The sequence below is a fragment of the Rhinolophus ferrumequinum genome, chromosome 3, assembly GCF_004115265.2.
Source record: "Rhinolophus ferrumequinum isolate MPI-CBG mRhiFer1 chromosome 3, mRhiFer1_v1.p, whole genome shotgun sequence".
NCBI classification, from domain to species: domain Eukaryota; kingdom Metazoa; phylum Chordata; class Mammalia; order Chiroptera; family Rhinolophidae; genus Rhinolophus; species Rhinolophus ferrumequinum.
In genome coordinates this window covers 91,105,819-91,124,514 of record NC_046286.1, presented here as the reverse complement: position 1 = coordinate 91,124,514, position 18,696 = coordinate 91,105,819, and the positions used below count along the sequence as shown (strand labels likewise).

At 34.2% G+C, this 18,696-nt stretch overlaps 1 protein-coding gene across 4 annotated transcripts in view; it reads right to left on the bottom strand.

Moving 5' to 3' along the window:
• The window catches only part of STXBP5 (syntaxin binding protein 5), a 163,678-nt gene that overhangs the window by 115,494 nt on the left and 29,488 nt on the right, over positions 1-18,696 (bottom strand). For all 4 annotated transcript variants that reach the window (XM_033098940.1, XM_033098931.1, XM_033098951.1 and 1 more), the window contains exon 4: positions 15,896-15,996. In XM_033098940.1, the coding sequence (XP_032954831.1) occupies positions 15,896-15,996 (101 nt within the window). The remainder of the gene's footprint in view (positions 1-15,895; positions 15,997-18,696) is intronic.

Below are 18,696 nucleotides of genomic sequence, written 5' to 3'. Positions count from 1 at the left end.
TTACTTAATATAGGGGGAGCATCTCATAAACAGTATTTTTGAGGTATAAATTTTGGCAGTTTATTTTTTAAATTCAGATATAATTGCTATGTAACACTGTATTAGTTTTAAGTGAACATAATGATTCCATATATGAATATATGGTGAAATGATCACCACAATAAGTCTAGTTAACATCCATCAGCACACGTAGTTAGAAATTTTTTTCTTGGGATGAGAACTTTGAAGATTTACTCTCTTAGCAACTTTCAAATATACAACACAGTATTATTAACTACAGTCACTAATAATTTCTTAAAAAGTTAAACATACACGCACCATATGATCAACCCACTCCATTGCTTTGTATTTACCCAAAGAAAGAAAAGCACATGCCTATAAAAAGACTTGTACACAAATGTCGATAGCAGCTTTGTAATAGCCAAAAACCAGAAACAATCCAAATGACCATGTCCATCAACAAGTAAATGGATGAACAAATTGTTACACACTTAGAATACTATTCAGAAGTAAAAACAAGACAAAACAAAACAAAAAACAGACTATTGAAACATGCAACAACACTGATGAATCTCAAAATCCTTACAGGAGAAAGAAACCAGAAAAAAAGGACACTGTTTTGTGTGTGTGTGTGTGTGTGTGTGTGTGTGTGTGTGTGTGTTCCTTCCTCTTAGAGATCCATAACATACACTAAAGGTTAAGATAAAGGTTAAGAAGTCTTGCAGTGAAGAAAATGTTCAACTTTAATTCAGTATTTCTAAAACTTCTTTGACTATAACATACTTTTCCACCAAACAACTCATTAAAAAATTAGTATTTGTGAAATATATGTTGGGGAATACTACTCTAATCTAAAATTCTTTCTGTTCTACCATACCAATTAAATAACATTCCCAGATTTATATTTACTATAATCACATATGTATATATAGCACATCACAATTTCCAGGACTTTAGTTATTATCTCTATAAAGAGAAGAGTATGCTGAAGTTCAGAAATGTTAACAGACTTCCCAAAGGTCACAGAGCCAGAGCCAGAAACTATGGTAGTATGATTCCATTTATAAACAATTTATATACAATAGAAAGGGCAAACTAATCTACTATAACAGAAAGCAGATCAATGGTTGCCTGGAAATTATGGGTGCAGAAGCTAGTAACAGAGACAGAAGGGATTACAAGGAAACATTTTGACGTGACGGGTGGGTTCCTTATCTTGATTATGGTGACAGTTTCACAGGTGTATGTACATGTGTTAAAACTTACCAAATTGTACATTTAAATTTATGCAGTTTATTATTTGTCAATTATACCTCAATAAAACTGCTGTAAATTTTTTTGTCTTCAGAGAATTGTAGATTTAGGAATTGTGAAAACAGATTAATCTAACAAGCTCTGGAGTTAGACTGCCTGGATTTAATTTCCAGCTCTGTCATTCACTAGCATATGACTTTACTTAAATCACTCAATCTTTCAGAGGCTGAGTTTCTAAGAAGTAAAGCACACCTACCTCACAGTGTTTACCTAAGGATCAAATACGACAAAGCCCGGTAGATGCTTAAAAATGGGGCCAACATAGGTAAGTGTTCAATAAATGTTAGCTAATTATTATTAAAACTAAGTGACAGTCTACTAATTACAAGTTATAAGCAAATTTAAACTACATGAAGTAAATAAAAGTAGTAGAGAAAAGGGAACAATTGTGCCCCATTGGTGGGAATGTATTAGGTTGGTGCAAAAGTAATTGTAGTTTAAAAGGTTGCAAAAACCGCAATTACTATTGCACCAACCTAATAAATTGGTGCAGCCACAATGAAAAACAGTATGGAGGTTCCTCAAAAAATTAAAAAGATCTACTATATGGTCTAGCAATTCCACTTCTGGGTAATTATCTGAAGGAAATGAAAACAATGACTCAAAAAGATATATGCACCCCCCATGTTCATTGCAGCATTACTTACAATAGCCAAGACGTGGAAACAACCTGTGTCCATAGATGGACAAATAAAAAAGATATGGTATGTGTATTACTGAGCCATAAAAAAGAATGAAATCTTACTTGCAACAACATGGCTATATCTAGAGGGAATTATGCTAATAAGTCAGGCAGAGAAAAACAATTATTGTATGATCTCTTGCTTATATGTGGAATCTAAAATACAAAAATAAAAGAAATAGCATACCAAATATATAATAAACAATGCAATAAATATAATAAAAGCAAGTATTTCATTTCAAATGTGCCTTAAACTAAAACTTGAATATTTCTAAAAGTTTGGAAAATTCAAAAAAATTTTCTAAATAAGCCAAAAAAAAAAAAAACCCCAAACCCAAAAATATCCAACTTCCTACTCTGTTCTGCTATTTTGCAGTTCTCCATTATTCTTCACTCTATAAAAGCAGGAGCTACTGACGTGCTTAATATAATTGCAGGATCCCTCTTGGATGTCAACACTAACAAAATTATTTTAATGATACGCTTAAAAATTTTTTATTTAACTACTTAAAGGCAGAAATTTTAGATATATACCATACATTTTCTGTTCCAGCACAGGAACAGCATATGGCAACCATTTCTCAAATATTTAAAGAAACAGAGCAAGAATAAAATTTTCACTGTCAGAAAAATTTATAAAATGTTTCCCCGCCTCATTTTCTCAACATTAGCCTCCATTCTATGATTATTTTTTCTCAGTCAACTAACTATAAAACCAACTAGCATGCTCAGAAATTTTAAGCATCTTTATATTTTTCATAAGTGAGAACAATATTTTAAGAACTTAAAATATTCACTTAATTATTTTGATACCATAACTTTAATATTATCCCTAGAATAGTCTTATACACTTCTTTAAAAAGTACAAATCATAGGACTGTATTGGTGCAATGTACCACCAAGTTTAAAAATCCCTAACACATCATTATGTAGCACAATTAACTTGACAATTTCTTAACTAGCAAATTTTAATGGCTCTGAACATATGGCAATAGGAATAGTGATGAAACAAATTCCATGTCGCAATCAAATAAAATAACACCATACCAGTGATTTAGGAAAGGACAAGAAATTGTAATTCCCCAAAACATACTACTAGGAAACTAACTAAAACGAGTGTAAAACTGATAATTGAGACAAACAGGACTTATTACACAGAGGTCTGACATTTAAGTTCACGAATTCATTCTAGAAAAAGTGCTACATAACTTATTGCTGAATATCACTATGGTCACCTTCAAAGTACCCCCCTTAGGAAGCTATGCAACGCCGCCAGCACCTAGTCCACCCTTCAAAGCAATTTTGGAACTCTTTTGCTGGAATGGCCATCAGAGCTGTCATTGTATTACCCTTGATGTCCTGAATGTCATCAAAATGTCTTCCTTTCAATATTTTCTTTATCTTTGGGTAAAGAAGGAAGACATTGGGGGCCAGATCAGTGAGTAGGGAAGGTGTTCCAATACAGTTATTTGTTTACTGGCTATAAACTCCCTTATAGACAGTGCCGTGTGAGCCAGTGCATTGTCGTGATGCAAGAGCCAAGAATTGGCGAAAAGTTCAGGACGTTTTTGTCTAACTATGCAGCCTTTTCAGCACTTCCAAATAGTAAACTTGGTTAACTGTTTGTCCAGTTGGTACAAGTTCATAATGAATAATCCCTCTGATATCAAAAAAGGTTAGCAACATTGATTTAACTCGTGATTTGGACTGACAGAACTGTTTTGGTCATGGAGAATTGGCTGACTTCTATTGTGCACTTTGACACTTTGTTTCAGGGTTGTATTTGTACATCCATGTTTCATATAACACAGCCCAAACCATCACCAGTGATAACAGGGCCCAAAACATTGTTTTGCCTTTCCAAACGGTCTTGGCAAACTTTGACTCTCCTCGCTTTTGTTCATCCTTGAGCTCCTTTGGGACCATTTTGGCACGCACATTTCTCACGTCATGATTTTCAGTTTTAAGATTTTCCTGTTTTTCTATTGATGTTTACTTGGTCTGCTACGCTTCTCACAGTCAGTCGATGATTTTGATGCACAATTCGACAAATGTTTGCAATGTTTTCATTAGTTCTGCTTGTTACTGGCCACCCTGACCTCTCTTCATCAGTAACGCGTGTTCTCTCCCCTCAGAACGTTTAATCCATTTGTACACTGCCCTTTTCTTTATGGCATTATCCCCATAAATTTGGACTAACATGTCCCTGATTTCCCTTCCACTCTTGCCAAGTTTAATAAGAAATTTAATGTTTGTTTGTTGCTCTAATTCAAGCTCAGACATTCTTGCGACAGCACACAAAAACACCCAACAACAATAATGACTCAGGACACGACCACACATTGACACAAACGCAGCTGTGAGACACTGATATACTAAGGTTATGAAACCTTACCGAGCTGGTTGTACAGTGCTGCCAATGTAAGCACACAGTGGCAAGTTTGCGAACTTAATTGTCAGACCTCCTATTTAACAGTGTTCTTTCAATTTGTTATATAAACATGACCTTATTTCCTCATTTACAAAACAAGAATCTTAGCCTTTTTTGCTGAAAGTTTAAAGAATAAAATAATTAATGAATAACTATGATACCTTTTAATATAAATGATGAAAAAGTAATATTAATTACTTAAAAGAAGTAATGCAATTAGAGCACTTAAAACTATACATACATATTATGTGTGTACATACTGTGTTTCCCCAAAAATAACACCGAGCCGGACAATCAACTTTAATGCGTCTTCTGGAGCAAAAATTAATATAAGACCCATATAATATAATATATATAATATAACATAAATACAATGTAATACTGGGTCTTATATTAATTTTTGCTCCAAAAGACGCATTAGAGCTGATTGTCTGGCTAAGTCTTATTTTCGGGGAAACACGATATATATATGTGTGCATGTGTGTACATACATATATATGTGTGTATGTAAACATGTGTGTGTATATATGTAGAGAGAGAGAAGATAAATTTGTTTAATGACTCTAAGAAAGCGATCCATGACAGAACCCTAATATTTTGCAGTAAAAGGAGTCATGAAACAAACGACACTGAGGAGCTTTGCAACAACGATATTTCAAAATTAAGAGTTCAATCAACAGTTGTGAAAGAAAATACATTGAAAATAAATAGAAAGCTTCAACTATGAACTAAATATCACATGTGGAAAATTACTACAGTCATGAACCCCAACAGTTCTCCTCTCTTCCCTGCAACCACCCTTGTATAGTTCCCCCACACTGACTCTAGGATTGATCATGTGATTTGCATTGGCCAATGAAACATTAGCATTGTGCCACAAGCATAGATTTGAAAAGCACTTGCACACTTGGGGCTTACCCTCTATTTTTATGCTTTAGAACCCTGATGCCATTTCATTTCCCTTAGACCATTATAATTTCTGTCTCTCCAGAATTTATCACAGTATTTTCATGGACCAGAAGCTCAATCAATATTTATCTAACAAATTAATGCACAAGAAAATGAAAATGAAGTAGATATTATTTGGTACTAACAGCAGTCAGATAAAAGCAATTTATAAATCTGTTCAAAAGATTTCCTGTTTGTAGTCCCACATCTCTTTCTAATAAACTGTCACAGCTACTTTAGAAAAATCTTCATCATATCTATTAATATAACCCAGCAGTAAAATGTAATAAATGTTTCAAAAAATAAGCTTCACAGATCTTTGAAGGTCATTTTAGATTTGTATTGATTTATTATATTTTTATTAATTATTACTCAATTAATATAAAACATTTAAAAACGTTTGGAAATGTGTCCAAATAAATCATGTTCACCTTTCTTGTGAAATGAGACCTTAATATAACATCAATGACTATCAAAAAAACTAAATACCAACTAAGTATCAATACGTGAAATAGTGAATATCAAACAGGAATATCAACTACAGAAATAATAACATCTGAAAAAACTGTTCCCTGTTGTATGGGAGATTTCTTAAAGTTCTGTTTTTAATGATCTTACTTTGAGTAATGAAGATGCCAGCGTTTTTTCTATAACAAATATTATGGGGGAAAAAAGTAACCTGATACTTATTAGCAACTATTAACTACATTTTTCCATTTTTATAATAGATTGTCATTTATTGTACTTTACTGAATAGGTGTACTCTAAATAGCTTCCAGTCTATGGCTTATGTCTCTTTTATTATTTAAGAACTTTTAATCTCTCTCCCCATATATGTGTAGGTGTCTGTGTTGTGTGTATGGGTGTGTGTATACACACACCCACACACAGATACATATATACATACACAAATGACATAATTTATGCATTTATGCACATTTGCTATCTCAAATGTTTTTATTAGTTTTTTATTATGTTTGTCTTTCTTCAAAAATTTACTCTCTTCATAAGTCATACAAAAAGCCTGGAACAACGTATTTTTCCATATTTTTTCTTTATGTTCATAAAATACACCTGTAAGACATAAGGAATTTGGGGTGCGAAGGGAGTCACTGTTTTTAAAAAGAAAGACACTATAAAAATTATTCTGAATCTTGTATTATTACCCATCAGCACCTGGTGGATGGGGTTTGTCTTTTAACTGTTTGGTAAGTGTGTTGTACAAAACTTTTACTCCTTTCCTATGTAGCTTGGGCTTTTGTGTGTATGCTATTTTAAGCACACATTGCCCAGGTCTTACAGATACTACCTATATCACTTTCTTCTAAGTTTTAATTTTTCCATGGCTTTTCACATTTAAGTCTTTAACCGGTTTGCAATTTATTTTAGTTGTGAGGTAGGGACCACTTTTCCCCGTGTTTACAAGAGTTGTCACAGCATCTTTTACTTGCTGCATTTGTTTGTTTGTAATGTCACCTTTGTCACATTAAATGTCTTTCTCTTCATATTTATGTTTCTGGAGTCCAATTATTGTTTTTTTATCCATTTGTTATCCCCTTGTAATTACTACACCATTCTAATTTCCACAGCTTTGCAAATAATTTTGATAACTAATAAAATATGTCCCACCGTTTCATATTTCTTTTTCAAAACTGTCTTGGCCTTTCTTTTTTCCATATAAATTTTAGGTTCAGCTTATTCAGTTCCATGAACAATCCTGTTAAAATTTTGATTGGAATAGTATTGAATTTATAGATTATTTTAGAGAGATTTTAGGGAGACAGATTATTTTACAACTAGAGTATTCCTTCCGATGAGCTTCTCCGTTTGTTTAAGTCTTCTTTTATTCCTTCAATAAAGTTTTAATATTTTCTCGACACAGATCTTAAATATTTTGTTAGTATTATTCTAGGAACATTATAAATTATATTCCATGTTTTGTTCCACTTTTTCCTTTCAAACTCTGTGTATTTATGCTTTAGTGTATCTTTTATAAACAGTTCAACAGTTTATAAACAGTTCAAGGTTGTATTTTGTTTTTAATTCAAATTGAAATATGTCAAAATTTTAGTAAATTTAGTATATTTATAATACTTTTGACTATTGATATAAACTTGGTTTTTCCATCTTATTTAGCCACCCTTTTTCTATCATTTTACCTCTTTTCTTGACTTCCATTTATTTTCTTAATTTCTTCTTTTCCTCCTCTAAAGGTTTTAATAGTACATATTTTCCTATCGTTCTAATAGTTATCTTTACACTTCTAAAACATATATTTAATAGCTTTCTAAAAATGTCTGAAAGAATGAGTATTTGAGACAAGCAAATGTCAGATAAGTGTTGTATTTTCTGAGTCCTTTCACAACTGATAATGTCAGAATATAACTTACATTTAATTGTATTAATTATATCAGAAGTTCTTTGAGTATTAGTTAGCCCTTTCAATCTAAGATATTTTAGCGCCACAAAATTTTCTTCAGTTATGCCTTTGATCATTATTTCTCTCTCTTTTGCTTTATTTTCCCCTGTCTTCTCCATCAAAAAACTCTCTATAATTAGTAAGCTGAGATCTCCACCCTCTGGCTTTACCTTATCACTGTCTCTCTTATCATATTCATCCTACTGCCCTAAAGTGTTTTTATTTTTAAGCAAATTAAATTAAATGAAATTTAACTTTAATAAGTCAAAAAGTCAAAACAAAAATAGCTGATAAAAGTAGAGATAAACATCAATATTAATAAATTAGACGTCAATAATAGATAAGAGTAAAATTCACAAACTATTTCATTTAAAATACAATTCTATAGACCAACTTCTAACAAATCATATTAATATGGTAAGAAATCTACCATTAATATGGTAAGAAATATGGTAAATAAAATAAAGTGAAAAAGGAAATTTGGATAGTATAAAAATAAATGTAAGCATACAAGAATATAGAGGGATACAAGCTTGTAATCTAATGAAATTGATGATGTTCTGAAGCATAAAATTTACTCAAGGGGAAATCCTAAAAGATCAATAAACATGAATAAAAGTGAACATATTTAAGAATTATGTACGAAAAAATTTCTAGTCTTAAAAAGTTTAAGTATACTCTGAAAACATTCAGAAAAAAGATAATTCCTCTACTAATTTCTCTATTTGTCCTAGAACAGGAAAGAAGAAGGGAAGGGAAGGAGGGAGAGAAGGAAGGCGGGGAGAAAGAGAAAGACAGAAAGGTTACTCAATTCATTATAAGAAAGCATGCCGTGTTACCAAAATTAACAGTAACAGAATAAAAGAGTTATAGTCTAATCTCACTTATGAACTCAATATATTAACATTTACATTTAACAATTTTCAACTTTATTCAAAAAAATTTCACAGGCAAATAAAAATGCTTAAAATTAGGAAAACTATCAGTGTCATATATTAAATAGGAAAAAGGTGAAAAAAATCACATAATCTAAATAGATGTTAAAAAGGCATTCAATTTAAATTAACTTCCATAATTAACAACCAACTCTTACAGGAAAAAAAATTCTATCTAAAACCAATATCCCACATTATGCTTAACAGTTAAACCCTAGAAGCAATATTAAAATCAGAACTAAAGGAAAGATACTTGCCATCAGCAGTATCATTCAACACTGTCCTGGAAATTTTTGCTAATACAGTAAGACAAGAAGAAAAATAAAACCTTAACCTCCATCTTAAAAATCACTGTAAAGTTATTACAGACAGAAGTCAGCCATACCTCCCAGGCATGTTAGTTTAATTAAAAAAAAAAAAAAAAAATCCACCACTCAAAGCTCTTTACTCCTATCTCACTCTTTTTTGAAAAAAATTAAAAGCTTCGCTATGGACGAAAGACCAAATAGCACTCCAAGGATAATCAGACAACTAAGCTAGTTTTGGCCATATTATTGGGAGGAATAAAGATTATATATAAAATCAGCCTGGAGCAAATACTCTCATGTTTTTCCGTTTGAAGATTCTCCTTCTTAGAATAGATCTCCCAGATAATCAACACAGTCCATACAGGGATTCTTCTAGAGACGACAGATTCCCTTGTTTCTTCAAAGACAGTTATGTACCAATCTAGCAAACATTTTTTTACTAGATGTCAGACACTAAGACTGCTGCTGAGAATAAAATAATAAAGAAAATACATACGGTTTACATTCTAATTGAGAACACAATCACAGTAACAAAGGCAATTACAGTAAGCATAGTATGTGTTATTTTAGGAAAAGACCATCCTACTTTGGGATTATACAAAATAGGCACAAAACACAGACTCGGGAATTCATAGAAAAACCTATAAAAGAAATGACAAGGAGACTTTAAAGATGAACAGAAGTTAGCCATGGAAAGTGAATCATAAGTGTTTCTGAGCAGGGAGATCAGCTAATACAAACAGGCAGCAGAGAGCATAGTTCATTCAAAAACTGAAAAGACAGGGTGGCTGGAATATAATACACAAAGAGAGGGAGAAATATAGTGAAATGATATTGTGGTGATAAGAAACTGAGTCACAGATCTTGCAAGACCTTTTAGGGAATGCTAAATATTGAAGAGTTTCTCCTTCATTTTGAGGGCACTGAAAAGTGTAGTGGACACTAGTTGTTTATCATATCATCCATTCCTAAGTCCACTCATTCCAAACATTACTCAGATATTCATTAGAGTGCCCATATCTTCCTCTCAAGTTACCCATACACTTCGGGAGAAGCTTAAACCAAACTGAATCCCAGAGATTGAGCCAAACCAACCATGGATATTTCACTCACTTGTTGCCATTTTGAATCAGTTAATCCAAGCATAAAACTAATCAGAAAAACTCCCTAAATGAAGGTCAAATGATTTGGGATCTCAATTACATCTGCAAAATCCCTTCACAGTAGTACCTTGATTAGAACTGATTGCATAATTAGGAGGTGTGTGTATGGGGGGGCAGACATCTTGAGGACCATTCTTACAATTCTGCCTCTAATGGTTAGCCCGACAGCCTCTAAAGATTCACATTCCTTCTAAATGGGAAATACATCCACCCATCCCATCATCCCCAGACTCAACCAATTAAGTCAACTCAAGTCCAAAATCTCTTCAAAATGTCGTCAGCTCAAAAAACCCAAATCTCATCATCCAAATTTGTTGCAAATGAGGGTCCTGAGTGTAACCCTTAAGTATAGCTCTGGGGCACAATTCAACTCCATCTATAAAACTAGAGACAAATTATCTGTCCCCAACACTCCCAGCATTCAGTGGTATGCTAGGCATAGGGTAACAGTCATAGAAATTCCTGTAAAATGGGAAAAAGTGAAATGGGAAAAAGTGAAAGGTAAAAAGCAGTCACTGGTCCATGACAATTTTGAAATCAAGTTGAGCAAATGTGCCTTTATCTTAATTAGGTTTCAAGACTTAGGAATCCTCTGTGGCTCTCAGCTCCACCCTTTTAATGACCCTTCCTTTTTCATGAAAGGCAGCGCGTGTTTGCAGCTGAATACTTTTATCAGCCTCCTTTCATTTTCTACTCTCTCTGGCTCTTTCATCCCAGTTAGCAATGTTCCTGCTATACACTTTTCTGAAGAAACTTGTGGGTCTTAAATAAATTTCATTGGGTTTTACTCTATTAGACAAAAGCTACACCCACAAATCTTTTTGGGGTAATCCTTTCTCATCTTGACTCCTACTGAGAGGCCTGAGAGCTGCCACTCTTCAGCTCTCTGGTTTGGTTGAGAATATCTGTGGGGAACACCCATGACCTTTTAATAAAGCTCTTTGTACCACTTAAATACTCTTTTGGTCTTTGGGTTTTTAGTAAAACACTCACTATACAGTCACACTCTCATGTTTTTCTGTCACATTTTCAGAAGCAATCTCCTTTTTGCCAGCTGGATCAAGGTGAGAATTCCCCAAATCATCAAGTCCTGGCTCCTTTAATAATTCTTCCCCCAATTTTTTCTTCTTGCATTTTACTATGAAGCCACAAGAAGTCAGGTTGCACCTTCAACACTTTCCTTGGAAATCTCCTCAGCTTGTCAAATGATCCAAGGTAGTTACTTATATATGGTGTAGGCGACATTTCTGGTAAGCTTTCTGCCACTACATAATGAGGAACCATTTCCTCCAGTTTCGAAAAGCATGTTCGTCTCTCCTGCTAAGTTCTCACTGGCTTCAATCTCTAAGTCAAGTGTCGGATAGAGGATATGTGGCCTAGGGAAATTGACAACTCCCTCCAAGGTACAAGGTGAGGTGCTTCACTGGTTACACCAGTGACAAAGTGAATGTATCCAGTACCTGCAGCTGAAGAAAACCAAGAACCAGTTTCTTGCAGCTAGGCTGATCCCTATGACCTGGCCCTGACCTTTAGCTAATTCTAATGTCATTATATTATAATTTGCATTGCAGTTACTATGACTTACATCATGCATCTGACACCATGACAGCTCTGAAGCAACCAAATAAGGAAGAAAAAGTAGGAAAGGGAGGTTCCCATCCAGGGGAGGAGATAAGAACCATGTCAATAGGACATTAACAATTCTTGCCCTTGGGGGGATAAATACTCCCCATTGTGACTTCCTTGGGGCAATTCTTCGAGTTCGCCCATACTTTTGTCTCAAGTGTATGCTTTCATTTTCAATAAATAACCTTCTCTTTCCTGCATCTGTCTTGTTTTGTGGTCTTGAATTCTTTCTTGCATGGAGACAAAAACCCAGTCACCACTGCTCTGGGTTGAGTCCTCTCTTAGAGGTCCCTATGAGCCTCTGGTGACAGTCTGTTCAAGTTCAAGGCAATTCAGGCTTTTCTATCATGTTCCTCAAAATTCTTCCAACCTCTACCCACAGCCATGTTGCAAAGAGATTTCCACATTTTTAGGTATTTATTACAGCAGCATCCCACTTCTAGGTACAAAAATCTGTATTGGTTTTTTATTGCTGTGTAACAAATTACTACAAATGTCATGGCTTAAGACAACATCCCTTATTCTCTCTGTTTCTGCAGGTCAGAATTCCAGGCACTGCAAGACTGGGTTCTCTACTCACAGTCTCACAAGGCTGAAATCCAGGTATCAGCAAGGCTGCATTGCTGCATTCCTTTTAGGAGGCTCTGGGGGAAGAATCAGCTCTCAAACTCATCCAGGCTTCTCATTATTGTAGGACTGAATCTCCCTTTGTTGAATCCCTCTCACGCTCCGAACCTTTTGTCAGGAAGGGTCCAGTCCCTTTTAAAGGCCCGTTTAATTAATTAAGTCAGGCCCACTGAAGATAACCTAATCTTAAAGTCAACTAATCTGACCTCAATTACACATACAAAATGTCTTCACCTAGATGAGTGTTTGTTTGAATAACGAGGAGTAGACGTGTGTACACCAGGGAGAAATTTTGGGACCCATCTTAGAATTCTGCCTACCACAGGTATATGGGTAGGAGTGGAAGAAGTATTGAGTCATGATGGATGTGGTTACTACCAAAAATTTTTCCTAAGTGATTAAATATTTAAATCTCCCACCAGTAAATTATGAGAAGTTACAACTGTGTTACATTCAAGCCAATATTTTAGCCATGCTGATGGATGAAAAATGGTATCTGGTTGTGGGTTTAGTTTGCATTTTCCTGATTACTAGTTTTTGTCTTCTTTTAAAGGAAGTCAGAATATTAAAAACAAAACAAACAAAAAAAGTTTTAAAAGATTGTATTAATTATTCTATCATGTATTTTTAACACAAACTTCTAAAATGTCATTCATCCATACTGTATTATGGTTATACGTCTGGGTCTCTGCTTTAACATAAGCTATTCAAGCAATTTATTCATCTTTGTTATCTCAACATTTCACATAATTCCTGACACACAGAAGGCACCCAATGTTTGGTGAACTAAACTTAATTTACGTTCTAAAAATGTATTTTTTTCATTTCCAAATTTGAAGCACTACTCCCACTCCTAGGCCAACCACTAATGGTACAGTACTTTCAGCAGTCTAAGACATAATTTGTCTGAAACAGTATTGCACTAATACAGTTAGAGGGATAAGATATGCCCTAACTCTACCTACCATAAATCTACTTAACTTTCTAGCCCTAAGCATGAAAAAATAAAGTGTTTTCATTATTTTTCTTTATTATTTTTCACAAGTCTTAGCTCATGTTGCTCACTGGTACAGCTAAATTGCTCTTACAGTTACCTTTGTTGATGTAATCCCTCCTTCCACATAACTTTTATACCTGAGTACATTTTAAGGTCTTTGTGCAACCAGACCACTTTCTTTGAATGTCTCTCCCAATTTCCCTGCCAGAATTTCTCAGTCATTATGGATAATTTTATTCAAGAAAGTTATCCAACATTTCTCGACCATTTTTCCTTTTAATCTGAAGGTCAACAAATTGCAACAGTCTTTCCTCAAATACAGAATCTTTTTTTTTCCTTTTTCTTTTTAAATTTTGTCTCAGTACATGGTTCTCTATACTTAGAATTTCCAAGGTGACTCATCATTTCCATATCACCAACCAGTTCTCTTTGTAATTTAGAATTAAGTGCAGAGTAGTAGATCCCTTTGTCTGTCTTCATAATAGGCCTGATATTCCATTTCTGTGTTCTAGTCCTGAAATTCATCCCACCAAATTGCTCTCATGTCTAATGCTTATACACTTTTCATTAAGCTGCTTTCAAAGAAAAATTTTTGCTGATATGATGCAATTACTACAACCCTGTAATCCTAGGTCTATGAGTTATTTCAATATTATGATTAATTTTTTTCTTGTTAAATATGTACAGTGAATTAATTCAAAAGAGGACCTGTATAGATTGTTTGAGTGCTGGCATCTAGCCAAATACTCTCTTACAGCTATGCCCTATTCATGTGCATACTGAGCAAATTATAAGCAAAGCACACTATTTATGTAATATTATAATAAGAATATAATGGAATAAATTTGTTTCTACATTAATTTATATATGCTACTGAAAAAATATGATGCCAGGAAAGCAGTTAGTTCCTGAAGCACCTTATAGGCAACAAAACTGTTCTGTCACTGCTGTGCTGATATCTGAATGAATTATTTTATTTGTCAAACAGTTTTTTTCTTAAGAGGACTTTGGACATTAATGCTTCATTGATAACTGTTAATATGAAATTTTGATTATTAATGTATCCCATGAGATAATTGTATTTTCTTAATCATTAGTATAGGATCCATGCATGCTTATTTTATTCTCTAAACCTAGACATATCTATCATCAAATGAAAGAGCTGTGAATCACAGAAATAAACAGTTTTTCTTTATTCTAACACTCTGATTTACAGTTATACCAGGATTTCTTGGAGACCATCCTTACAGATACCATAGATGCAACTTCTTCTATACCTGACCACCATCATCAGCTCCTGAATCTGGAACTCTTTGAGGTTGGATCCTCTCTCTGTGAAGATCTGCCATGATAACCTGCAGTGTATGTTTGTGCACTTGGACTACATTCTGCCACATTCCTGTGTCCCAGTGAGGAATATGGACATGCCACAGGCAAACAAAGTACCAGAGGTATTCTTCTGCCAGAATTTTACCTCCTGGCAGAATCCCTGTAGTGGGTGGTGGTTTTAGGAGAACTTCTATACCACTACACTGACCAAATAACATCATTTTGATGTGCTAGAGCCCAGGGTTTCATAACTTTGACACTTGATATTTTAGACCACGTAATTCTTCGTTATGGGCACTGTCTTTTGCATTGTAACATGTTCACAGAATCCCTGGCCTTTATCCACTAGATGCCAGGAGCACTGCTTACCCCTCACCCCCAATTGTGACAACAAAAACTGTCTCCAGACATTGTCAAACGCCCTCTGGGGTGGGGCACGCAAAATCAAGCCAAGTTGAAAACTACTCTGGCAACACCTATACTTACATTTCCAGCAGGTGGTGTGAGACTGACAACAAGAGGATGTGCCCTGGTCCTCAGATGCCAGACACCATCTCCACCTGCTCTACTTGCATTTGAGGCTGATGCAGGGCTCCCCCTGAGATCCTACTGGCAAGTACACTGAGGAACTCTCCCAGTAAGTTGAGAGGCTGGCCCTATTCCCAGCAGGTAGAAAATAACTGAACCTTGACTTTTGGCTTCCTATTCCTCCCCTGTTTCACCTCTCCCTCCTTCCATGAACGCCTCTTCCCCTTTGCCCCTCTCCTAGAATTGTGATTCAACTAAAGCCATTTAAACAACACAAAGAATATACAATGCCTTCCCTTTAATACAAAAAAGGAACTATACGGAGATTTTTGCTTGTGTACACAGACTGCAAGGATTACTCAAAGGACACAAAAGAAATTAATGTGGTTGCCTCTGGAATGGAAGATATGTCTGGAAAGGAAGGAAATTTGTTTTTCACTGGATATCCTTTAACATTTTAATTATTTTTCAGATTGTGCATAAAGTCCATTACAAAAAAAATAAAATCAAAGAATAAAATTCAAAGAAAATGTTTCAAAACAGAATAGCAAACATCATATATATATAAGATAAATAAGAGATTCTTACCTTTCTCTGCAAAATTTAAGTGAATGTAGTATGGCAGGTCTCTTCTGACGTAAATTCCATAAATGTAAGGTGTCATCAGCCAAGGCACTCACAAGAGCTCCCTTAAAAATAAAGTGTCATATATTTTATACAGAACATAGTTTACAAACATTAAAGCTGGTAAGGACCTGCCAAAAAATGTCCTTCCTAAATTTTGAAACTTTATGCCAATAGATTTAGTACTGAGAAACATTTATCAAACCCAAATTCTAAACAGTAGATATAAAAGTGTTTGTGTGCATATGCATGTATAAAAAATGTTTTAAATTCTTCAGTAATTTAAAGTATAACTTAATATCTTATAAACTAAAAGTATACTAGGGTCAGTTGGATATTATGGTTGATTACTAGTAATGTAAAATTAGAGGTCAGACTATAAGTTACTTGGTCACTATTGTACATACTTCCTTCACTTTCACTAAAAGAGCAAAATATGATATGAAGTAACCTTCCCATTTTATTTGGCTTAAGACAAATCCTTATGGGTGTACTATGCCTAGATCAAAATTCTACTACTAAAATACATGGAAAATAAAGACAGCATTCAGCACACTATAACTTCAATGTCCAAAGGGTTGATTAATATGATTAATTTAGAAAGTTAAAACATCTGATATTAAATACAATTAAGTATGGAGAAGATAATCTCTAGCAGTTTGTGAGAATCATGCAGGGTCTCAGCTACATCCCTAACTTGACAAATCAGAATTTTCAGGGCGAGAACCTATGCAGGTGTATTTTAAAAATTTCCAGAAGCGATTCTGATATGCAAACAGAATTAAAAATCTCTAGACTAAGGTTAATTTATTAAGACACATGAATGTTTTTCCTCAAAAGAGTAAGATATTCTTCTACACTGAGAGAACAAGACAAAAGATGCAATATGAGACTTTATATTAATTTCAGTTTAGATTATTATAAGAAATCTTAAAATCTCCCTCTTAAAATAAGAGAGCTTCTCATTTATCCAAGAAAATTAAAACCACTCTGAAGGCAAAATTTACACTAAATGATCTCTCCAAGTCCTTTCTACCTTCAAAATTCTGATGGCTACTCTGCTGTATAACTCTTATTCCTACAAAATGACTAATGAAAGCAGATATACATGAAGTCCACATATCCTCCCTTTCACTAGAAAGCATACTCTTATCTATATCACTTTGAAGCAGAGAAAGTCAGAGGATTTAGATTATCAAAGATTTGTACTCTTCATTCTTATTTCCACTGTAATTTCAAATCACGTCATCTTCTTTCTGAAGATGTTTGCCCCATATTAAAATCTCAAGGAAGAAGAGAAGATGGAGATCCAAAATGGCAGTAACTGCTGACCTCCTGCTCTGGTGGTGCCTTCAGCTGTATATACGTAGATTTCCTAAACTGAACACAAACAGCTACCTCCACCTGTCAGATTTCCATAGCTGTCCATTTAATATTCATATTTTACTAAGAATTTTTTCAAACAGTAATGTTATTTTTAAGTACTTAAATGTAACTCAAGCATGTAAAATAGTCATTTCAAAGAACTCTGTAATAAATCCTATTGATGAGAAGAGAGTCCTATAATATGAATAACGGCAGCATAAACTACAAGATTTCTAAATTTAGGTATATAGGTAATCAATTTGCAATGTTATTTACCTTGGCTCATGTACTCCTTTAAAAAATAATCTTAACACAAGAATAAAGACGGAGACTAGATTAGTGGTTGCCAGGGATTAGGGACTGAGAGCAGGGAGTGTGATTATAAAGGGGTAGCCTGAGGACATTCATTTCCAGTGGTGCAACTAAGCTGTATCTTGTTAGTGGTGGTCATTACGTGAATCTATATATGTGATAGAATTGCAGGAAACTACACATACACACACACACACACACACGCACAGTGAATGAATGTAGAAACAGGTGGTGAAATTTAAATAAGGTCTGCAGTCTAGTTAATAGTACTGTGCTTATGTCATTCTCCTGGTATGACATTGTACTATTATTACATAAAATGTTACTATGGGGGAAAAGGAGGGAAGGGTACACAGGACTTCTTTATTTTGAAACTAACTGCCAGTCTAATTATTTCATAATTTTAAAAAAATTAAATCAGTAAAAATAATCTCGAGTTCTCATATATGGGTTCAACAACTTTCTATATTTTGATTTTTTAAACATGCCTATTAAACAGTTCTACAGAGAACACTGAAGCTTTTTTTTTTAAATGCTCCCTTTGACCCTGAAAAACCTGCACAATTATGTATTATTGGCATCATACTTTTGCTGAATGTTTTCTATTATCATCTTTAGCTCTTTACACCCACGATGCCTCTCTTAAATCTGACATGAACAAAACATTTATCAAAACCCAGAGGTATTGAGTCATTTTTTTCTCTCACACACGTTTAAGAATCTACTCCATGGAACCCAAGGGCTTAAGGGCAAAAAGAATGTCCACAAACTAGCCTCACATCTAAGGACAGCAGAGACTTTTCTAGAGTGATTTCTTTCTTCCTTCTATGACCAGCTTTTCCTGCCTGTCACTACTTGCAGTAAACACCTATTCTCAGAGCTGCTTGTACTTTTTTAAAACCTGCAAACACACGGTGTATTGTGCTGATAAAATGGGGCTTCTCGAGCTCTTTCCAAAAAGAAAGGCGTCATCAATTACTTCACCAAATAAGTGATACAACAAGAACTTTGGACAATAACCAGTTTCTAATGGATTTTGGTTTCCTGGTTGTATTTCAAAACTCATCAGAGAAGTACATTTTATAATT